The sequence below is a fragment of the Danio rerio genome, chromosome 23 (assembly GCF_049306965.1).
Source record: "Danio rerio strain Tuebingen ecotype United States chromosome 23, GRCz12tu, whole genome shotgun sequence".
Lineage (NCBI taxonomy): Eukaryota > Metazoa > Chordata > Actinopteri > Cypriniformes > Danionidae > Danio > Danio rerio.
The window spans coordinates 6,148,981-6,167,742 of NC_133198.1; the positions used below are offsets into that span (position 1 = coordinate 6,148,981).

The 18,762-nt window shown below is 39.2% G+C and overlaps 1 protein-coding gene across 9 annotated transcripts in view; it reads left to right on the forward strand.

Moving 5' to 3' along the window:
* mybpha (myosin binding protein Ha) overlaps window positions 1–17,918 on the forward strand; it is a 48,501-nt gene extending 30,583 nt beyond the window's left edge. For 5 of the 9 annotated variants that reach the window (XM_017353529.4, XM_017353530.4, XM_073938186.1 and 2 more), the window contains 5 exons: window positions 1,208–1,377; window positions 9,374–9,560; window positions 9,793–9,841; window positions 16,105–16,155; window positions 17,325–17,609. In XM_017353529.4, the coding sequence (XP_017209018.1) occupies window positions 1,208–1,377; window positions 9,374–9,560; window positions 9,793–9,827 (392 nt within the window). In that variant the 3' untranslated portion in view covers window positions 9,828–9,841; window positions 16,105–16,155; window positions 17,325–17,609. Of the gene's footprint in view, window positions 1–1,207; window positions 1,378–9,373; window positions 9,561–9,792; window positions 9,842–16,104; window positions 16,156–17,324 lie in introns of all 9 variants that reach the window. The other 4 variants (NM_200558.2, NM_001331200.1, XM_073938189.1 and 1 more) reach the window with 2 other exon arrangements.
* The last annotated feature ends 844 nt before the right edge of the window (window positions 17,919–18,762 follow it).

Here is an 18,762-nt window from a genome sequence, read left to right on the forward strand (position 1 = left end):
TGTGATCGGAAGGTTGTAGGTTCGAGTTCCATCTCTGGCAGGAATTGTTGGTGGTGGGAGCGTAAAACCAGCACTCTCACCACCCTCAATACCACGGCTGAGGTGAGTACCTTGACCAAGCCACTGATCCCCAGGGGCAGCAGCAATGGCTGTGTGTGTGCACTTGAATGGGCTATCATGGAGCACAAATTCTAAGTATGGGCCACCATACCTGACCAAAATCTTAATTTATTCGCAAAATATTATTTATTACGTGTTCCTACAGTGGCGCCTTCAGGCAGAGAGTACAACCCTGGAGATGGCCAGACTCGGTTCTGGAGGGCCCTTGTTCTGAGAGTTTGCTCCAAGGCTAATCATACACACCTAATTGGATCTTTCTAGTAATCTTGAAGACACTGATTAGCTTGTTTGATTAGTGTTGGAGCACAACTCTGCAGAACATGGGCTCATCAGGGCCAAATTTGCCCATCCCCTTACATAAATTCAATAATTTCCCTGCTGAAAAATCCAGCCTTAACCAGCCTAGGATGGCTGGCTGGTTTTAGCTGGTCGACCAGCCTGGGTTTAGAGGGGTTTTGGCCACTTCCAGGCTGGTTTCCAGTCATTTCCAGCCTGGTCTTAGCTGGTCAGGCTTGAAAGTGACCAGTTAAAACCATCTAAAACCAGCTTGACCATCCTGGTTTAAGCTGGACATAGCTGGTTTTGGCTGGGCTCCCAGCCTGGCTAGGCTGGTCAAGCTGGTTTTAGCTGGTCATCTACCAGCCTGTCCAGCTAAAACCAGGCTGGAAATGACTGGAGGTGGCCAAAACCCCTCTAAAACCAGGCTGGTCAACCAGCTAAAACCAGCCAACCATCCTAGGCTGGTTTAAGCTGGATTTTTCAGCAGGATTATGCTAAGCCAAGAGTGCTCCCTCCATACCTAGAGATTAGCTAAACGAATTTAATAATGACACAAGTCAATTGTGTAACCCTAAAGTAGGTGACTTATGAAATGAGCCTGTTTCCAAAAAAAGTGGAGTGTTACTTTGTATTCATAGCTGCTACATTAGCATTCAGAGGGATAGTATTTACAGTTGCATTGTACATCCTCAATTAAATATGTCTGATCAGTTTGTATCTGACAAACTGCTGGAGTGTAAAGCATGTCGTTTTGCACATGCTTAGCTCTCATGTCATGTAACAGCTGTACTCTTTGTACAACTGTCAGTCCCGGCTGAGGTTGTTGTCCCCCTTTCTGTAGGTATTGTCTACAAGCCACTTGAGTACAAGGAACATGATTTCAGCGAGGCTCCCAAGTTCACAGCCCCCCTCAAAGACAGAGCTGCCACTGTGGGCTACACCGCCAAACTACTGTGTGCAGTCCGAGGCAGTCCAAAGGTATGAATGATCTTTCATAGACAGTATCAGTATCAATTTATTTTGATGGTCCCTTTTGGACATTTAGTTGACGATAAGTTGCATTGCAATTTCATGCCAACTAAGGCCCTGTTTACACTAATGCGTTTTAGTTTTAAAATGCGTAAGTTTTGCTACGGTTACGCCAACCGTCCACACTACGCCGGAGTTCTCGAGCGCCGAAAAACGGAGCGTTTCGAAAACGCTGGAGAGGCCGTTTTCATTCTGAAACGCTGCTGCTCCGTCTCAGTGTGGATGATGGAAAACGGAGACATCTGAAAACGGAGGCAGGGCTGCAGACATTCGCCTCTTTGATTGGGGCTTTTCCTCAATATTAAGTAGCCTAACACGCACAGTTAAGTCCTGCACCCTCTCCTTGTAAGTTCAGACTTCGCAAGTTTGATCAAGGCTGCAGTCTCTTCTTCTCAGTTTGATATGGAAAATAGACTATACCGAGGACACAGGTAAATCTTCAAAAGGAACAGTGTACTTTATAACTTCATTCACATCACCCTGGCTATGTTGTTTCACTTTCTCAACAATAAAATGTAAACATGATTTAAGGAACTGCCTATTTTCATTTTAATATTAGCAACTTAACAGACAGCAGAAATGTTGAGGCGCCGTGCTGCATATATAAGCGTCATCTTCACTGTGTGGAGCCGATAACAACTGACTCCTTTCAATTTCGGTGAAAATACGTAACATACCCTCTCTTTTGCTGAATATCAGTTTTAATAATCAATAATGGCCATTATAAAAGTATAACATACCATAAGTTTATACATTATAGGAAATAAAGGCAAGCGATTAGTCAATATACAGAATAGGCTACGTGGTAACATTAATCATTAACTTATCTTTGCGCTCAGCCAAAACACGTTACCTGAGAACAAGTAATAGATTCCAATGACCAAAGTCAGGGAATATGTCGTTAGATAAAGACAACAAGATGAATGAAATATCCCGTTTAATAAATATAGTGAGATTAGATCCAGCGGGAGATGCTTGATGAGAAGTCCGACTAGCAGAGCTTTCATCTGGGTAGATGGGCTGCAGCGCTTGCCCCGAGAGTGTGTGTGTGTGTGTGGTCACGTGATGTGCGTTTTCAGCGTTTTGGTGTGGACGGAGAGCAGTTCAGAAATGCTGGGTAAAATGCAAGTGTGGACATGGATCGTTTTCATTCTAAAATGCCGTTTTAAAACTAAAACGCACTAGTGTAAACAGGGCCTAATACTCATTAGACTATTAGTAGTCTGTCTGCTTAATACCTGCTGATTCTGCTCCACCAAGACAGCACACATTCTCTGACTATAAGTAGCTTTGCAAGTATATGTCAAATTACACTAACCCTAACCCCAACCTTACAGTACAGTCTGCTACTATACAGAACTAGTTGGCATGTAGTTTCAATGTAACCGTCAATATACCATATGTTCTTCTTGCCCCTTCTACATTTTCTGCTGTAGACAATTAACCACTCATTATCTACTTGTTTGGATGCTAGAATTAGCTGATGCGTAGCTACAAATATACTTCCAAAAGAGTATCGTTGTAACTCAGCAGCAGCTGTCAATAGTCCAACGATGGTATCAGCATGTCCAAACGTCCTTGGATTCAAGCTCAATAAATAGCTTATGCCCATTGCTGCTGTCATAAAGTACAAAAAGCACCACGCTGTTGGCCGTTCTTGCTGACCACTGAAGCCAGCTGGTAAACAGTCATGTGGGGACTGTGTTAGCTTGTAATTCCCAAGGAGGGGGATGTAGACTCAAGTTTCGAGAACAGCTGAGATAGATGCAGAATCTTGGGTGAACGCAAATCCTGACAAGTTAGGCTTCTAAGACACCACGAAATTCTTGTTCATTACAGCGTGTCCGATGGGGCCTGCTGTCTATTTTGCGCTAACAAAAGTTCCAGAGATGTCTGGGGTGTCTTTAGCATGTTGGATGAAATTAAAAATGTAAAACTCTCAAATCAGCAATAGAACGTAATGAGTTTCAACACCCTAACAATAGCCTTCTCAAAAATAAAGCCTGGCTTATACTTCTGCGTCAAGCGATCGCCGTGACCCACGACGCATGCAACGCGCGTAGCTGTGCATTCATACTTCTGCACGCTGTTTCTGTTGCTCTGCAATAACACTTCCGAAACGCTAGTTGGCAGTGAGGTGTTTATCTTCCTCTGTGGGGGGTTTCTTAGGTGTTTTGTTTTTTCTGAACACTTCCTTAATGTACAAGTGGCTCAAACCTCTCATTTTGAGGCAGGAACCAACGGATGTGCAACAACTTTAACTGTGAGGTAAACACAAAACAAAACTTTCCATCCAGAGCTCCTTCACGGGACTCCACACTTGTAAACACTCGCTCCATTGGGCTCACTCAGCTCACGGTCCCGCCCACACTCGTCAGCGCTACATAGCCGACCAATCACAGAGCTTGCGCTACTCATCGTTGTGATGTGTAGTTGCATTTTTTGTAAGGTGGGCGTCAAGTATGCAGACAGCGACAGCAAGGGCTATGGCTGTTTCTCAATTCCAAGAACGCACAGAACGGACTTGCGTTCTTGTGGAGAACAGTCTTGCCAGGTGTCCTCGGAAGAACAAACTCAGGAGACCGCGAGGGCAGAGAATGCGTCCTTTCCAAGAAATGGGATGCTGCGTTCTTCCTGATGGTCATGTGACCTTCACGCGTTTTAAATAGTAAATTATTTAAACATTAAAGCACTCGTACAACGATTTATTGTTTCCCCTCTCTTCAAAATATATACTTTGCATAAAAACATTATAAATATACTCTGCACAATATAAATAAAACAGATTTTAATATGAATCTCAGCAAACAAACAACCCTTAATGTGTTTATTCCTTTATTAAGATACCCATGTTAATGTTTACTTTCACCGTTTCAATTAGAGAAACTCCTGAGGTAAATAAGTGATATCTCTGAACTTTAATAATAAATCTAAATAAAATGCTGCACTTCCCACCTCCAGTTGCAATGATTTCTGGGACTTCCAGAGCGAGTTTGCTGCTCAAGTCTGCATTAGTGCGTCCACGATATCAACAACACATCCGGGAAGTTTCCTTCCAAGTTTTGAATATTGGAACTGAACTTAGGCAGCTGATGATGACGTTGCACCAAAACACGAGGACGCAAGACAGCTGAAGAACGCATATTGAGAAACAGCCAAAGTGTCTACGTGTAGGCTGCACCGTAGCATACGTGCGCGCTTGACGCAGAACTATAAATCAGCCTTAACGCTATAGTATTTGAAACAGAAGGTAACTGAGTTAAAAGGGTTAGAGTGGGCAGAAAGTCAATGAATTTTCCTAAAGTTATTTGCTTCCAAATATCAGATTGCCAGGCTGGACTAAAATACATACTTTCATGCTGAATCCCAAGGTTTAAGGGTGTCTAGAGCTTTTTCACAAAGTTTTCCTGCATTGTTTAGAAACTGAACAGTTCTATCAGTATCCACACCAGTTAGCATGGCTACTGTATGCTTTCCTTTTGCCATTTTTAAGCATTTGAAAGGCCTTTCACATTGTGCATGTTTGATGGGTCCCATACACGTACTTGGTTAAAATACAGTACATATACACAAGAAACTTCCTGAGCGTTTGTGCACACAAGATCCAGTTGTTTTCACTGCATTTCATTGCATGTGTAGTATCTAGCCACAGTTCCAGTGCAACCCAACTTAGTCCACCATCCTCTCAAGTTCACTGGAGTGAGCATGCTTCTGTACTAGACTAGAAAACCCTGATCACATCACTATACGGTAGTCGTTCCTCACAGATGGTTGTGTAGAAAAACCTGGGTCGGTAACAGTTAGTAACAGAACCATGCCAAGTTGTGCTTAAGAGAAAATGCAGTTGGAACTGCTCTGAATATTTACCCAGTGGTGCTTAATTGTATTTGACTTCTTTAACAGAGGCGTATTGCCACAACATTCTAAAGCTAAAAGTAACTCCAAACTTCCCAATTTAGAAGAAAATCTTAAAACTAATGCATGTAAGACTTATATTTATATAATACCCTAAGAGTATTTCACAAAGCATTTTAGTGCTAAATCGTAAATCTGTGAAACTACACCACAAATCACCCTAAAATGACTTTTTGAATTGACTAAAATGAATTTTCAGCAATCTGCCTTATAAAGAAAACATTTTTTTTTAACTCTTTAATGGTCCAACTACAAAATTTTGTCTAACATGTATACGCATACACATATATTAGGAATGCAGTTGTTCATCTAAAGTTTATTTTAAATTCTTAACTTCAATATTGGGCGTCACTGTGGCACAGTGGGTAGCACAGCAAGAAGGTCGCTGGTTCGAGACCCAGCTCAGTCAGTTGGCATTTCTGTGTTGAGTTTGCATGTTCTTCTCGTGTTCAATTGGGTTTCCTCCGGGTGCTCCGGTTTCCCCCACAGTCCAGAGACATGACGTGAATTGAATAAACTAAATTGGCTGTAGTGTATGTATGTGGGTGTTTCCCAGTTTTGGGTTGCAGCTGAAAGGGCATCCGCTGTGTAAAATATATGCTGGATAAGTTGGCAGTTCATTCCACTGTAGCGACCCCTGATTAATAAAGGAACAAAGTTCATTTAAAAGAAAATTAATATTTGAATACTGCAACATAATTTCTTTCTTGAAAGAGCTTCTATGAATAAATCTGGGGGATGGTTGAAACAACCCCATCCTTACTCTTAGCTTCTAAATTCTCTAATCATTCAACATTCATTCTAATCATCAACAGTCTGAAATATCATTTATTGTTATTACCAGTTTGTGAAATCTCAGAAGATCAGAACACAAAATTAAATGTTTGATTAGCAAGATTCCTGCTACAGTCTGTCTGACACTGCCATATTTTAAACAAAGAAAAGTTAGTGAAGAATGAAACTTAAAGCAGGTTCTTTATTAAAAAGACAAAAATGGTAAATAAATTGAAATTGACACGCTGCTACTGTTTCTCTCAAAAGCAGTTTCAGTCCTTGTTGGTTGGAATGTTGTTCTAATAAACCACTTTTGAAAGTGATAATGTCAGTGTGCCCATTAATATTTTAACCAAAAATTGGTATCCGCTGTGTTTAAAACCATAGCTAACATTATTAAAGCCTGTTAATGTTGTTTTCAGCTGGGCGGCTCTAATTTTATCACTTCCTCTAAATGAAACTAACTTTAAATTCCTTCAAAACAAACCAAATCAAAACTTCAAATCAAACACCTTAAAGTAAAAATGTTTTCACATCAACATGTTAAACTCTTGAAGGACAATATTGAATCTCTACCTTCTCTAATAGCATCTTTGCATTAGCCATTTCAAGTTCACACTTAGCTGATGATTGATAATAAAGCGTGTTTGGCATGCTGTCCCGGGAGAGAACCCTGAGCTCAGAATATACTTGAGCCTGGGGCTCCCTCCCGTTTGAAGGGTGAGAGGAGAGTTTGAGCTCAGGTGGGTCTCGAGAACTCCCTTTCTTCTGAACTGCTGAGATATATCTGGCTAGAGTTGCCTAAGGATGCTATTTTGAAATAGTCAATTTACTTGCGGTGTTTGTCTTTGGATAATTGGAGGAAAACGGAGAAAAATAACACGAAACTTGGGGAGAACATGCAAACTGCACAGAAACACCGACTTGCCCAGAGAGGGCTGAACCAGTAGCATTCTTGGTGTGAGGCAACAGTGCTACCCACTAGGCCACCGTGCCACCTTGAGAAGGGGAGGAGTAGGGGAGGAAAGGGGGATTCTTCAAGACGAAGATGACTGGAGTAGAAAGCTCTGGTAGTTTATAGTGTGTCATCTGATTGGTGCAAATATACGGAGCTAATACGGTACTAATGGAGTTCAATCATAAGCACATGATCCTCTTGAAATTAGTTAAACCACTATCTATGAAATGTTGAAATCTGAAGCAATTTAGCATCTGATGGACTCCATCTGTGAAACCAAACGTATTAAAACCCAAAGAGGATTTACAGTATGATTATTATATATTTTTCTAGAAAGTTAGCCAAGAAACAGCAGGACAAAAGTTGGCATCATAAGGTTATAACACTATAACAGAATGCTAAAACACTTGACCTATGTAGTACAGTAACATGCCGCTCTGGCTCATGAACCTTGAATGGGCAGAAATTCAAGACTGGGACGTGTGACATATTATAAACGGACCGTGACACCTCTAAGTGTGTGTGAGGCATAAAATTTAATGAGGCTACAGGAGCGTTAGCACTGGAGTTGGATATAGCTTCGGTTACACCAGTTGACAGCATTACTGTGGATTAATAAATGCATCTTCAGTAGGTATCCTATGTATTAATTGCAGCTACCGTAATAAACTTGTATTTTCTCTAATTGAGAGAGTGTTTAAACGTTAATGTGTTAAATGCATTTGCTGTACAATCTAGTTTTGGATCACTTATGTCCTACAAAGGCTAGTGACTACACATTATCACAATTTAGTTATGAGTAAAAAAAAACTAAAGCTAAAGTTTAAGTGTCTGTGTAGACATTGCACTTTGCCTTTGTAGGGAAGGCTTCCCGCACGTCATGATTTTGCCAAGTACAATGTGATCCTGTATTAACATCCATGTTAATCCTGGAACATATTTTTTGTTCCAAAATGTAATCTATACCTATTCCCAACCCCTTACCCAACTGTAACTATAAATGATTTCCAAAATCAGAGGGAAATAATAGTTGAATAACAATCATGTTGAAGTGCATAAACCTAACCGTATGCCTAAACTTAACAAAAATGTAAAAACGTATACCTTAATTCTGATTGGCTGATTGGAATGTTGATCCAGGATCAATATAGATGTTAATTTATAGGTTGCAGGTTGCTAGGCGAACATCAACCGTTTTCTCAGAGGATGACAAGCTGACAAAACATTTTGTGTGTTCTGTGTTTGTCTGAGATAATTAGTCTTACCGAAATGTGTATATTCCATACAAGCTGAAGCTAATCGATTAAATCTTGTCACGTGACTTGCTGTGTGCTCACAGGATTCATTGGCGCGAGTGTGTCACGGCGCTTGTGCATGTGCAAGCCTCGCACCTTCATTGGAAACACAACAAACTTGTGCAAACTTGTGAATCTCCAGCGGTTGATCTTTCCTGCAGAGCCATGGTGGATTCACCTGATTTGCTGACAAATTGGTTGCGAATCCATACCTTGGGAGTTTGTGGGTCGTTCACTGGGCCTTTCCCCTTAGTAAAGAAACTTTCCAAAGACGCCTACTTCTTAATCATTTTGCTGCTTTTGGGTTAAATTTGGGCGCTCAAGTGACCGAGATGTTAGCAAGAGATTATGGTCATTTTTCAAAATAAATGACTTTTCAAAATAAAAGATCGTTCAGGCTCAGATAACAAATAAATGGAAATAATTAATGATTTCTTGTGCAGCATGGTACCAATTGATTCATGGACTTGTGGTTGAGGACCACTGAGCTAGGGGATAAAATGATCTAAGGCAACATGATCATTATCCTAATTGTCCACTGCTAAGAAATTTTTAAAATATGACGCCACCCCCCACAGAATTCGCTGAGGCCCCCTTGTGGGCTAGGACCCCCCCCTGTTTGGAACCGCTGTTTTAGATGACCAAAATTTGGACACAAAAAGTTTTTTTTTTTCAATCTGAAAGCTTCAATTACAAATTGACAATGGATTTTGTATCCCTACAATGCATCTAAGCTACCTTGTTGTCAGTCGAAATGACAATTGCATAAAAAAAAAGTCAAAAATCAATTACAGAACAGTCTTGTAATAACTTTTTGACGTGTGTTTAAACGCCAACGTTAAATGTCAATTTGAAGTATTTTTGACATCAAAGTAAACAACAGACATAAAATCTATTAGCATTTTTCATGTTTTTGATGTCGTTTTGACAACAAGGACATCTAGGTTGCTAATATTATTCATGGCCTCACGTTTAAAACAGCTTACATTTTTGTATTCCGCAGCCCAAGATCGAGTGGCTGAAGAACCAGATGCTCCTAGGAGATGATCCCAAATTCAGGCAGATCAACAACCAAGGAGTGTGCTCTCTCGAAATCCGCAAACCATCCAGCTTTGACGGCGGCGTCTACACTTGCAGGGCCAAGAATGCTCTCGGAGAGGCTACAGTTGCCTGTAAGCTGGAGGTCAAACGTAAGTACAGGATCGTTTGCTCTTTGCCTGACACACTAATGCTACAAGGTGCTTTTCCAGCTGATTATAGAGACATTGATCCTTTAAGGTGTTTATCCAGGAGACGAATAGCAAGCAAACTTTTTTTTTCCTGCTGACTATGAATAATATGAGATGATTTTAAGCATGTATAAATGTGTGCAAGATGGGAACGATGATATGCTGAGGAACATTTGTGTTTCTCTTTTTCTAGAGGTGACAATCCAAGAGGAAAAAGACAAGAAATAAGTGGATGTGCACAGGTAACGAACAGCTGAAATATTCAAATTAATTTTGAATTCAGTTTATAATTTATTTAATGATATATTAGTATTATTTATGAATACAAAATAAGGGTGATTATTATTTTTGTACACTGTAAAGTGTGTAGTCATTAGCATGCACTGTGCCTCTAATGTGTAAACACTGTCAGTCAGATATTTGACAGCGCTTTACCAACAGATAGAGAGAGGAAGAGGTTAAAACATTACCTGATGGATCGTTGGTAATATTTCCACAAGATGACTGTCGCAGTTTAGCAAAATTAATTCACGCCTCCTGAAGTGACCTGCAATACGCCATCGCCATTTGCAGTGCATTAAAACATTGTTTTCCAGCCGCAGCCTTGCTTCATTTTGGAAATTTATAGGTTGACTAAAGTGATGCATAACACCTATTTAGTATACTATGAGCAAAGATACAATCAGCCAGCACAGTCGTAGCTAGATTTTGCGTCTGCCAGTTTGTTTACTTGCATTGGTTCCATTGGCATTTCCTGCACGTGAATTCTGACCAATCGAAAAGCAGTTTAGGAAATACCTTCAATAACATCTGGCCAATGAGTGATGTGAACTTTGTCAGATGACTGCATTTTGGTTCTTTTCAACTGGTTCGAACCAAAGCAGTCAGTGTGGTGTGAAAACGAACCAAAGACGGCAGAAAATGCAACAATGTATCATTTGTTGCCTTTCGTTCGAACCGAATGAACCAAACTACAGATGTGAAAGCACCCTTAAATAAAACCTGACAAGTATCTTTTATATATATTCGGTTTAAAAATATGTGTAAGTAATATGAAATCTTCGCATATCTTTTGCAGGTTCATTATTTAAGATGTAGAACGCAGGGAACGTGGCTGCATAGAGAGACATTGAACACGCTGGTGAAGATTGTTGGTGTTTACAGCAGTGTTGACTGATAAATATGAATTTGTAGCTAAATTGTTAACGATGCCAAACAGCATTTCCCATTGTTTGCATTCTTGTTTATGTCCTTGCCACAACAAACCATTAACGCTAGAACGTATGCATGTAACAGATCAATTTTAACAAATTAAAATACTTAGAGGTTGTGGCTCCTAATCCACAGCTTAGTCTATTATTGGCGGCGCTGCTCCTGCTTTGAGGAGTTTATAGCCGAATCCAGCACTAAACTCGGAAAGATTCGGAAAGCTGTTCTTTGTCAAATGCTAGCTATATCTTTTTTTTATTCTCTGAAACAAAATACAAATTAAATTGTAAGCACTTCTCCCTTTGTGTTGTGTATTTTGGAAGCCCAAATACAGAAACAGAAAAGGCTCTGTGGAAATAGCAGTGTTTGGACGGCATTTTAGCTTTCTCTGCTTCTACATCCCAGCACCTCTGGTTATGCCCCTTTGCTGCGCGGAGTGTATGTTCGCAAAGTGTTTATGATCTCACTAACCCAAATTAATTTTTTTGTATTCCCCAAACTTCTTTCACTGTAGACTATGCTAAGCTAACTTTGTAAAACCCAACTTGTATTGAACTTTAAGCGTATAACATTCACACAGTTACATTACACATCAACTAAAGTTTAAAATATTAATTTGTACTGGATCACACGTTTAAGGCAACAGGGTTACTCACTTTAAGTACAGTCAACAAATCACTGTAAATACAACAAATTTACTTGTTTTTTAAGTCAACGTATTGCTTTTGACTGTATTGTTTATGATCACACTGAAAAAAAAAGCATTTTGCCCTCAAACTAAATGCAGTAACACAGTGTAAAATAACTTGAATATCCCTGAAAAGCTGATGCCACAATTCTGCAGTACATGCACACCAAAAGCATGCATGTCATCTAGTAACCTTGTCTTTAAAGGCTCTGTAAATCCTGATGAATGCACACGATGCCTTCAGGAAGGTTTCATCATTTCACCACTCCGTGTCAAGTTTATGTACAGAAGCTACATCAGGTTTGAATTGCAGTTCAAATGTATAGCTTTAAAAAAAAAAATAAGCAAAAAAAACTTCACACATTAAACCTGACCTTGTGATGTTGGTTGGGTGGGTTGCTTAGTTTGGTCTTTGGTATTTATTTAAATTTAAGCTTGACTCATTTGTGGCACACAGCTAGACCAAACATAAACGTCTAAACCCTTTTGGTTCAGTTGACTAAATGCAACCAGATGAGGGATCTCACATCATTGTAGACATCTGTTTGTACACTTTGTGCGTGTTCTATGAGTCTATGACATGTGATGGCAACTGTTTTGCCGTTGTGAGACATCATACACAGGGGGTCTGCAAATCATCAAAACTCTCAGTGAGGAGTGTCTGTTAGTGGTTGTGTGCACTAAAAAAGAAACTGTGGCCAGGCAGAGAGCGGAAAACTCTGCCTCACTTATTTTCAGAAAGTGGCTGCACACTGCTGGACAACACCTCAAATTCACACGTCATGTTTGGTTTCCCAGCACTGAAAGAAGTGGGTTTGCTGAACAGTTAGACAGTTTTAAAACATATAAAGTTAAAGGTTTGGAAAAATGTTTTTAAAATATTTGCATGCATTGTATTTTTATTTATTTATTTTTTTATAACCACTTCCAAATTGAACATTTCCAGCATGCCAAGTTTTTTATTTCAGAAATGTAAATATCGAAACAAGGATTTCCTGTTGGTTTTTCAGAGTAGAATGACTGCAGTGGCTGACAGTACCTGGAAACCATGCTTTATTTGACAACACAATCACACTTTAAACAGGAACTAATGACAAATAGTGCCAATTTCTTTATTCATGTTAACTGGCATCTCTGTGGTAGATCTTTAAACTCACCAGCTCAACATACTGTATTTGTCCACAAACGTTCAAGTGTTAATATTGTGTTCAACTTCAATAATGGAGTTAGTTATACATTTGTTGCATAGCACTCAAATATGTACGTATGGCAAAATTATTAATATACACTCACCGACCACTTTATTAGGTACACCTTACAAGTACCGGATTGGACCCCCTTTTGCCTTCAGAACTGCCTTAATACCTCGTCGATTAGATTCAATAAGCTACGGAGAATATTCATCAGAAGTTTTGATCCATATTGACATGATAGCATCACAGATTTGCTGCAGATTTGTCGGCTGCACATCCATGATGCGAATTTCCTGTTTCAATCTCCAAAGATGCTCTATTGGATTGAGATCTGGTGACGGTGGAGGCCATTTGAGTGCAGTTGTAACCCCACCGGTCCTACGTCACCCAACCCGCTCCGAGCTGGTATCAAACCGGCGACCTTCCGCATGGGAGTCGGGTGCTTTACCAAGGAGGCTAAAGACCATGGCCTCAAGCGTCTGTCGCTAGAAAACCTTTAGAGGTCAGAGGAGTGAGGTTTACCAACACAGCACTTACTAGCTGGCCTCCGTTACACTCACTCCCCTAAACCTCACTCCCATCTGGGTCACGGCACCAATGTAACCCCACCGGTGCTGCGTAACCAACCCGCTCCGAGCTGGTCGAACCGGTGACCTTCCGCATGGGAGTCGGGTGCCCGTAGCGTCTGTTGCTAGAGGACCTTTAGAGGTCAGAGGAGTGAGGTTTACCTGCGCAGCACTTACTTCTCTGTATTCTCTGTAAACCCTAGAGATGATTGTGCATGAAAATCCCTGTAGATCAGAAGTTTTTGAAATACTTAGACCAGTCCGTCTGGCACCAACAAACATGCCACATTCAAAGTCACTTAAATCACCTTTCTTCCCCATTATGGTGCTTTTGTGTGGTGCTTTTTGGTGAAACTTGTGTTAACAAGCAGTTGGACAGGTGTACCTAATAAAGTGGCTGGTGAGTGTGTAATCACAATTCTAGAATGAGCCATAGGAACATCTTAGTCACAAATCAGAAACAACTTAAGATACTCAAAATTGTTTTGTGTATTTGATGATGTATTTATTTTTTTGATTGGTGGCTATAAGATGCTACTGACTCATTCTAGAATTGTGGGTACATATTAATCATATTGGCATGCATACATATATAACACATTCAACAAATGCATTCCTGAATCTATTATTAAAGTAGAATAATGCAAAATGTTTAAATGTGATAGGGGACATTTGGTTTTGTTACTATTTCTTACTTTACTGATTGTTAAACTGTTACTTAAAGCACAAACAGAGTTTACAATAACAAAGTTGACATTTTCCACCATTTTGTGCTTTAGCTCAAGATGCTAACCTAAACCTGATTCCACAGGGTGTCTAAAAGACAATTGTATGCATTTTCATTACGCTACTGTGTTTAAAGAGTGAAATGTCACAACAACAGGGTTGATGTATAATTCTTCTATGCTTTATTCATATTTTATTTAACAACACAGTCGCACTTTAAACCGTAATAGCTAATAAGAAATAGTGACTATTTCTTTAACCCTATTAAATGGCGTCTTTGTGGTAGATCTTTAAACTTACCAGCTCAACACATTTATCCACAGACATTCAAGTGTTTGCAAAAGTGTGTTTCGGAGTGGTTGCTAAGATGTTACTATGACTCACTCTAGCATTGTGGGTACATATTAATCAGTTTAGCATAGACTACAAACAGTGCTTCCCACACATATAATTTGGTGGTATATATTTCAGATATTTGATGTTGACATTTGAATAATAGTATTTTCACAATCCTTTTACACTTTCTTTTTTGTACCTGTCCAAGAAAGCGAAACATTTGCGAACGACTGCTGGTTCAGTGTACGCAATTTTTCACTTACTCCAACAATCTTATGTGCTCTACAGAGACCCACAGAGACCTGTCTTTTTCGCCAAATTGCATCCGTCCGTTTTTTCTGAATCTCCTGAAATGTCTGGGATTCGGGCCTTACATTAGCTTTATAAAGTTGCCGTTATTCATATGCGTTTTTCATTGAGAAACATAAAATGATTAATCATTTAATAAACGACTAGACTTTACTATATACTCAGAGAGAACAAAATCACATCTAAAATGGCTGCAAAATACTTGTTAGAAATAGCTAATCAACTAATTTTGCTTATTTAAATAATCTACACTCACTTTTTATTCTTGTAATTATTATCATTTTTAGCAAGAATGTCTGATTTTTTTTTTTTCTGAGATTTATTTCTTATTTGCTGTATATTTGTTTAATGATGTTAAAATATTACATACTTTATACATATGTAAAATGCTTTGGCAATACTGTAAATATCAAGCCAATAAAGCAAGAGAGAGAGAGAGAGCGAGAGAGAGAGAGAGCAGTCTTTACCTGTCAGTGGGTGCACATGGCTCTTAATTAACACAAAAGAGAAATAGTGGATTTTTTATTTCAACAGCCTTTTTTAAAAATAACTTTAACCCATTAAAAAGTAAAGGTGCATAACATGTATGTGTCATAATAAAAATCTAGTTAAAAAACTTTTTTTTTTTTTTTTTTTTATGTCGCATGTAGTTGACCATTTATGTGCTGTGGGTGAATGCTCTGTTTCAGTCTAGCTACCACCACCAGTATATTTCAAACCTGTGGGAAGCACTGACATACACTGATTGACATGCAACAAATGTATAACTGAATCCATCAGTAAAGTAAAAATGTGATAGGGAACATTTAATTCTGTTACTTTTTAATTGTTAGTTGACATTTTTACCATGTTGTGAATAAGCTCAAGATGCTAACGTCAAACCAGATACCACATGGCATGTACAAAACTTTTATTTAGATTTTTTGCCAAAAGTGGCCCAAATATGTTTTAAAAAACCTGGGCCACATTTGCCATATCTCCTCTGGGCCACATTAGGCTCGCAGCCGCAATAGCCAAAGCGTACAGTGGCAAATATCTGCCAAAAGTGGCCCACATATGTCTTAAGATACCTGGGCCACATTTGCACTTACATGTTTGAGCCACTTTAGGTTTAAAGCCAGATTACCCTTAAATGACTATGCCACTATTTTTCTAACTGTGGCCCACATTTGTCCTCTGTCATTTGGACCAAATTTACCATTTTCCTATTGTACAGGTGGGCCACTTCAGGCTCACATTCATTTTGTCTGGGACAAAGAAAAACCACCAGTCCTGCATAACTGCCTGATGTGGCCCACATTCATATGCCATCTGGGTTACTAAAGAAGTGATTTCAGGTATCATTCACAGGCATGACTCAAACAGTGTAATGCTCAATTCTTACGCTGCTAATTAATTAGCTTATTGCTGCACAGCAGTTTTTAATCTTGAGAATAGTATAAAATGTTATGCTGATTTCGAATGCCTTGTTTTTGCAGTTCTCTTGTTAAGGAGCAGCAGGACACGATGTGAAATAAAACTAAACAAAGGTGAGCAAAGCTACAGTCAGCCTGATTATCTCACAAAGCAGCTTCCTATAGATCATCTAAAGACGATAATTCTCTGGTGTTATGCTGAATGCTACATAAAAACATAATAAAATACTTTTTGTTGGCTCATTTTACATTTAAAACTGCATTAATATTACTATGCGTTATGTCTTAATTGTTGTATTACCAAACCTATTCACTGCATGTGTAGTTTAAAGCACCACTTTTTTCAGTAACTACCCTACAGAAAAATCCAGCTTAAACCAGCCTAGGCTGGTTTTAGCTGGTCGACCAGCCTGGTTTTAGAGGGGTTTTGGTTTCCAGCCATTTCCAGCCAGGTCTTAGCTGGTCAGGCTGAGAGTTGACCAGCTAAAACCAGCTTGACCAGCCTAGCCAGGCTAGGAGTCCAGCCAAAACCAGGCTGGTAAGGCTGGTTTTAGCTGAATTTAGCTGGTCATTTTCCAGCCTGACCAGCTGAGACCAGGCTGGAAATGGCTGGAAACCCCTCTAAAACCAGGCTGGTCAACCAGCTAAAACCAGCCAACCAGCCTAGGCTGGTTTAAGATGGATTTTTCTGCAGGGTATTCATTCAGCTGATTTCTGGGTCTTTGCAGGAGCACTTTTAGGTTAGCTTAGCATAGCATCATTAAATCAGATTCGACCAGTAGCGTCTCACTAAAAAAAAAAAAAAGTTGATAATTTTCCTGTTTAAAGCTTAATTGATTTCTGTAATTACATCACATATTAAGACTGACATATTAACACATATTAAGACTATTTTGCAGGTCAATATGACTAGGAACTATACTGTCATGGCAAAATAATGTGGGAACTTTGTGCTATACCATGGCTGCAGCAGGTGCAATAATATCTTCAGGTGCTGCGTAATAACATTGCGCCTGCTGCAGCCATTTTGAAGGAGATGCGAAGGGTCTAATATGATACAATGATCTATGCTATGCTAAGCTAAGCTAAAAGTACTCATTCCAGAGCCGGAGATCAGGGATAAAACTGATTTTTTTATCCCTGAACTGTTACATCGGATACTTGTAAAATGAGCCTATTTTTGTATTTATTATTTTTAAATGTGGAGTGTTCTTTAGAAATGCATTCTGGGTAATGTGGTTTTCTGGTGTCTGACACAGTTACGTTTCTTCTTTCTCATGTAGATGTTTACAGTCGTGCTGGAGGATGAGCTGTTGTGTGCACAATAACACAGTCTCAGCATTCTCAACAAAGACTCAACAAAACACATGAAACAAAGGATAGTTTTCTGTTTTTCTAGAAAAGCTACAGCGCCATGTTAGTTATGGCCTAAAAATAGAATTTTTAGTTTTGTATTCCTTGCATGTATTAGTTGTCTGTTCCTGTTTCTTACTGATGAAATCTTTCACTGTCCTTGAGAATACAGTAAGCACACTGTTCTTGCAACAATATAAAATGTACAAAATTAGCATACTGTGCTTTTCATGTTTTAATTAGATATATTTTGCAGTAAACAAAAACAAAAATAGTCTTATTTTATGTGAAATTGTATGTAAAATCATATTTAAAATGTGCTTTTAAACAGGCCTTTGTGTTAAACAGATATTGTAGGCACTGGTCTGTTTGTAATAAACCAGCAAGATGGTTGAACTAATAGTCATGAAGGGTATATTTAAGTAGATGACATGTGGTCTTCACAGCCCATGTACAGGTTTTAAATAGATTTGTAAACAGCCTTTAACTGACGCCCTCACCAAATAAACCTCAGATAAAACCTGTTACTAACAACACTTATCAGCTGCTCTTGATGTTAAGGGATTTCAGATACATTCTGAAGTATTATTTACTCCCTAAATGATCTTGATCATAGCATAAATAAATATAAAACAACCAAGACATAGACTTAGCACACTTTGGCATGTGATAATTAATCTGGGGTTGCAACAGCAGAATGAACTGCCAACTCATCCAGCATATGTTTTACGCAGCGGATGCCCTTCCAGCTGCAACCCATCTCTGGGAAACATCCATACACACTCATTTACACCCATCTATGACTATGTCCATCCCTTCATGATGTCAGTTTACCCATCTCCTGATGGCTACTTCCAGCAGGAAAAAGTGCCATGTCATAACGTGCAAATCATCTCAGACCGGTTTCTTGAACATGACAATGAGTTCACTGTACTCAAATGGCCTCCACCGTCACCAGATCTCAATCCAATTGAGATTCACATCATGGAGCAGTGCAGTGCAGCCGACAAATCTGCAGCAACTGAGTGATGCTATCATGTCAACATGGATCAAAACCTCTGAGGAATATTTCCAGTACCTTGTTGAATGTATTCCACAAAGTATTAAGGCAGTTCTGAAGGCAAAAGAGTGTTCAACCCGGTACAAGTGTACCTAATAAAGTGGCCAGGGAGTATATATGAACAGAAATAGATTCCTGTTTGCCACATGTATAAATTAGATGTATCAAAAATCAGGTTATTAATAATAATTATTTTTGGGGATAAACATTAGAGAACAGCAATAATTATGACAGGAAAAAAAATCAAAGAAACATTTGTGTTACACCAGTCAAAAAAACAGTATAAAGTAGATTAGTACCTTCTCCAA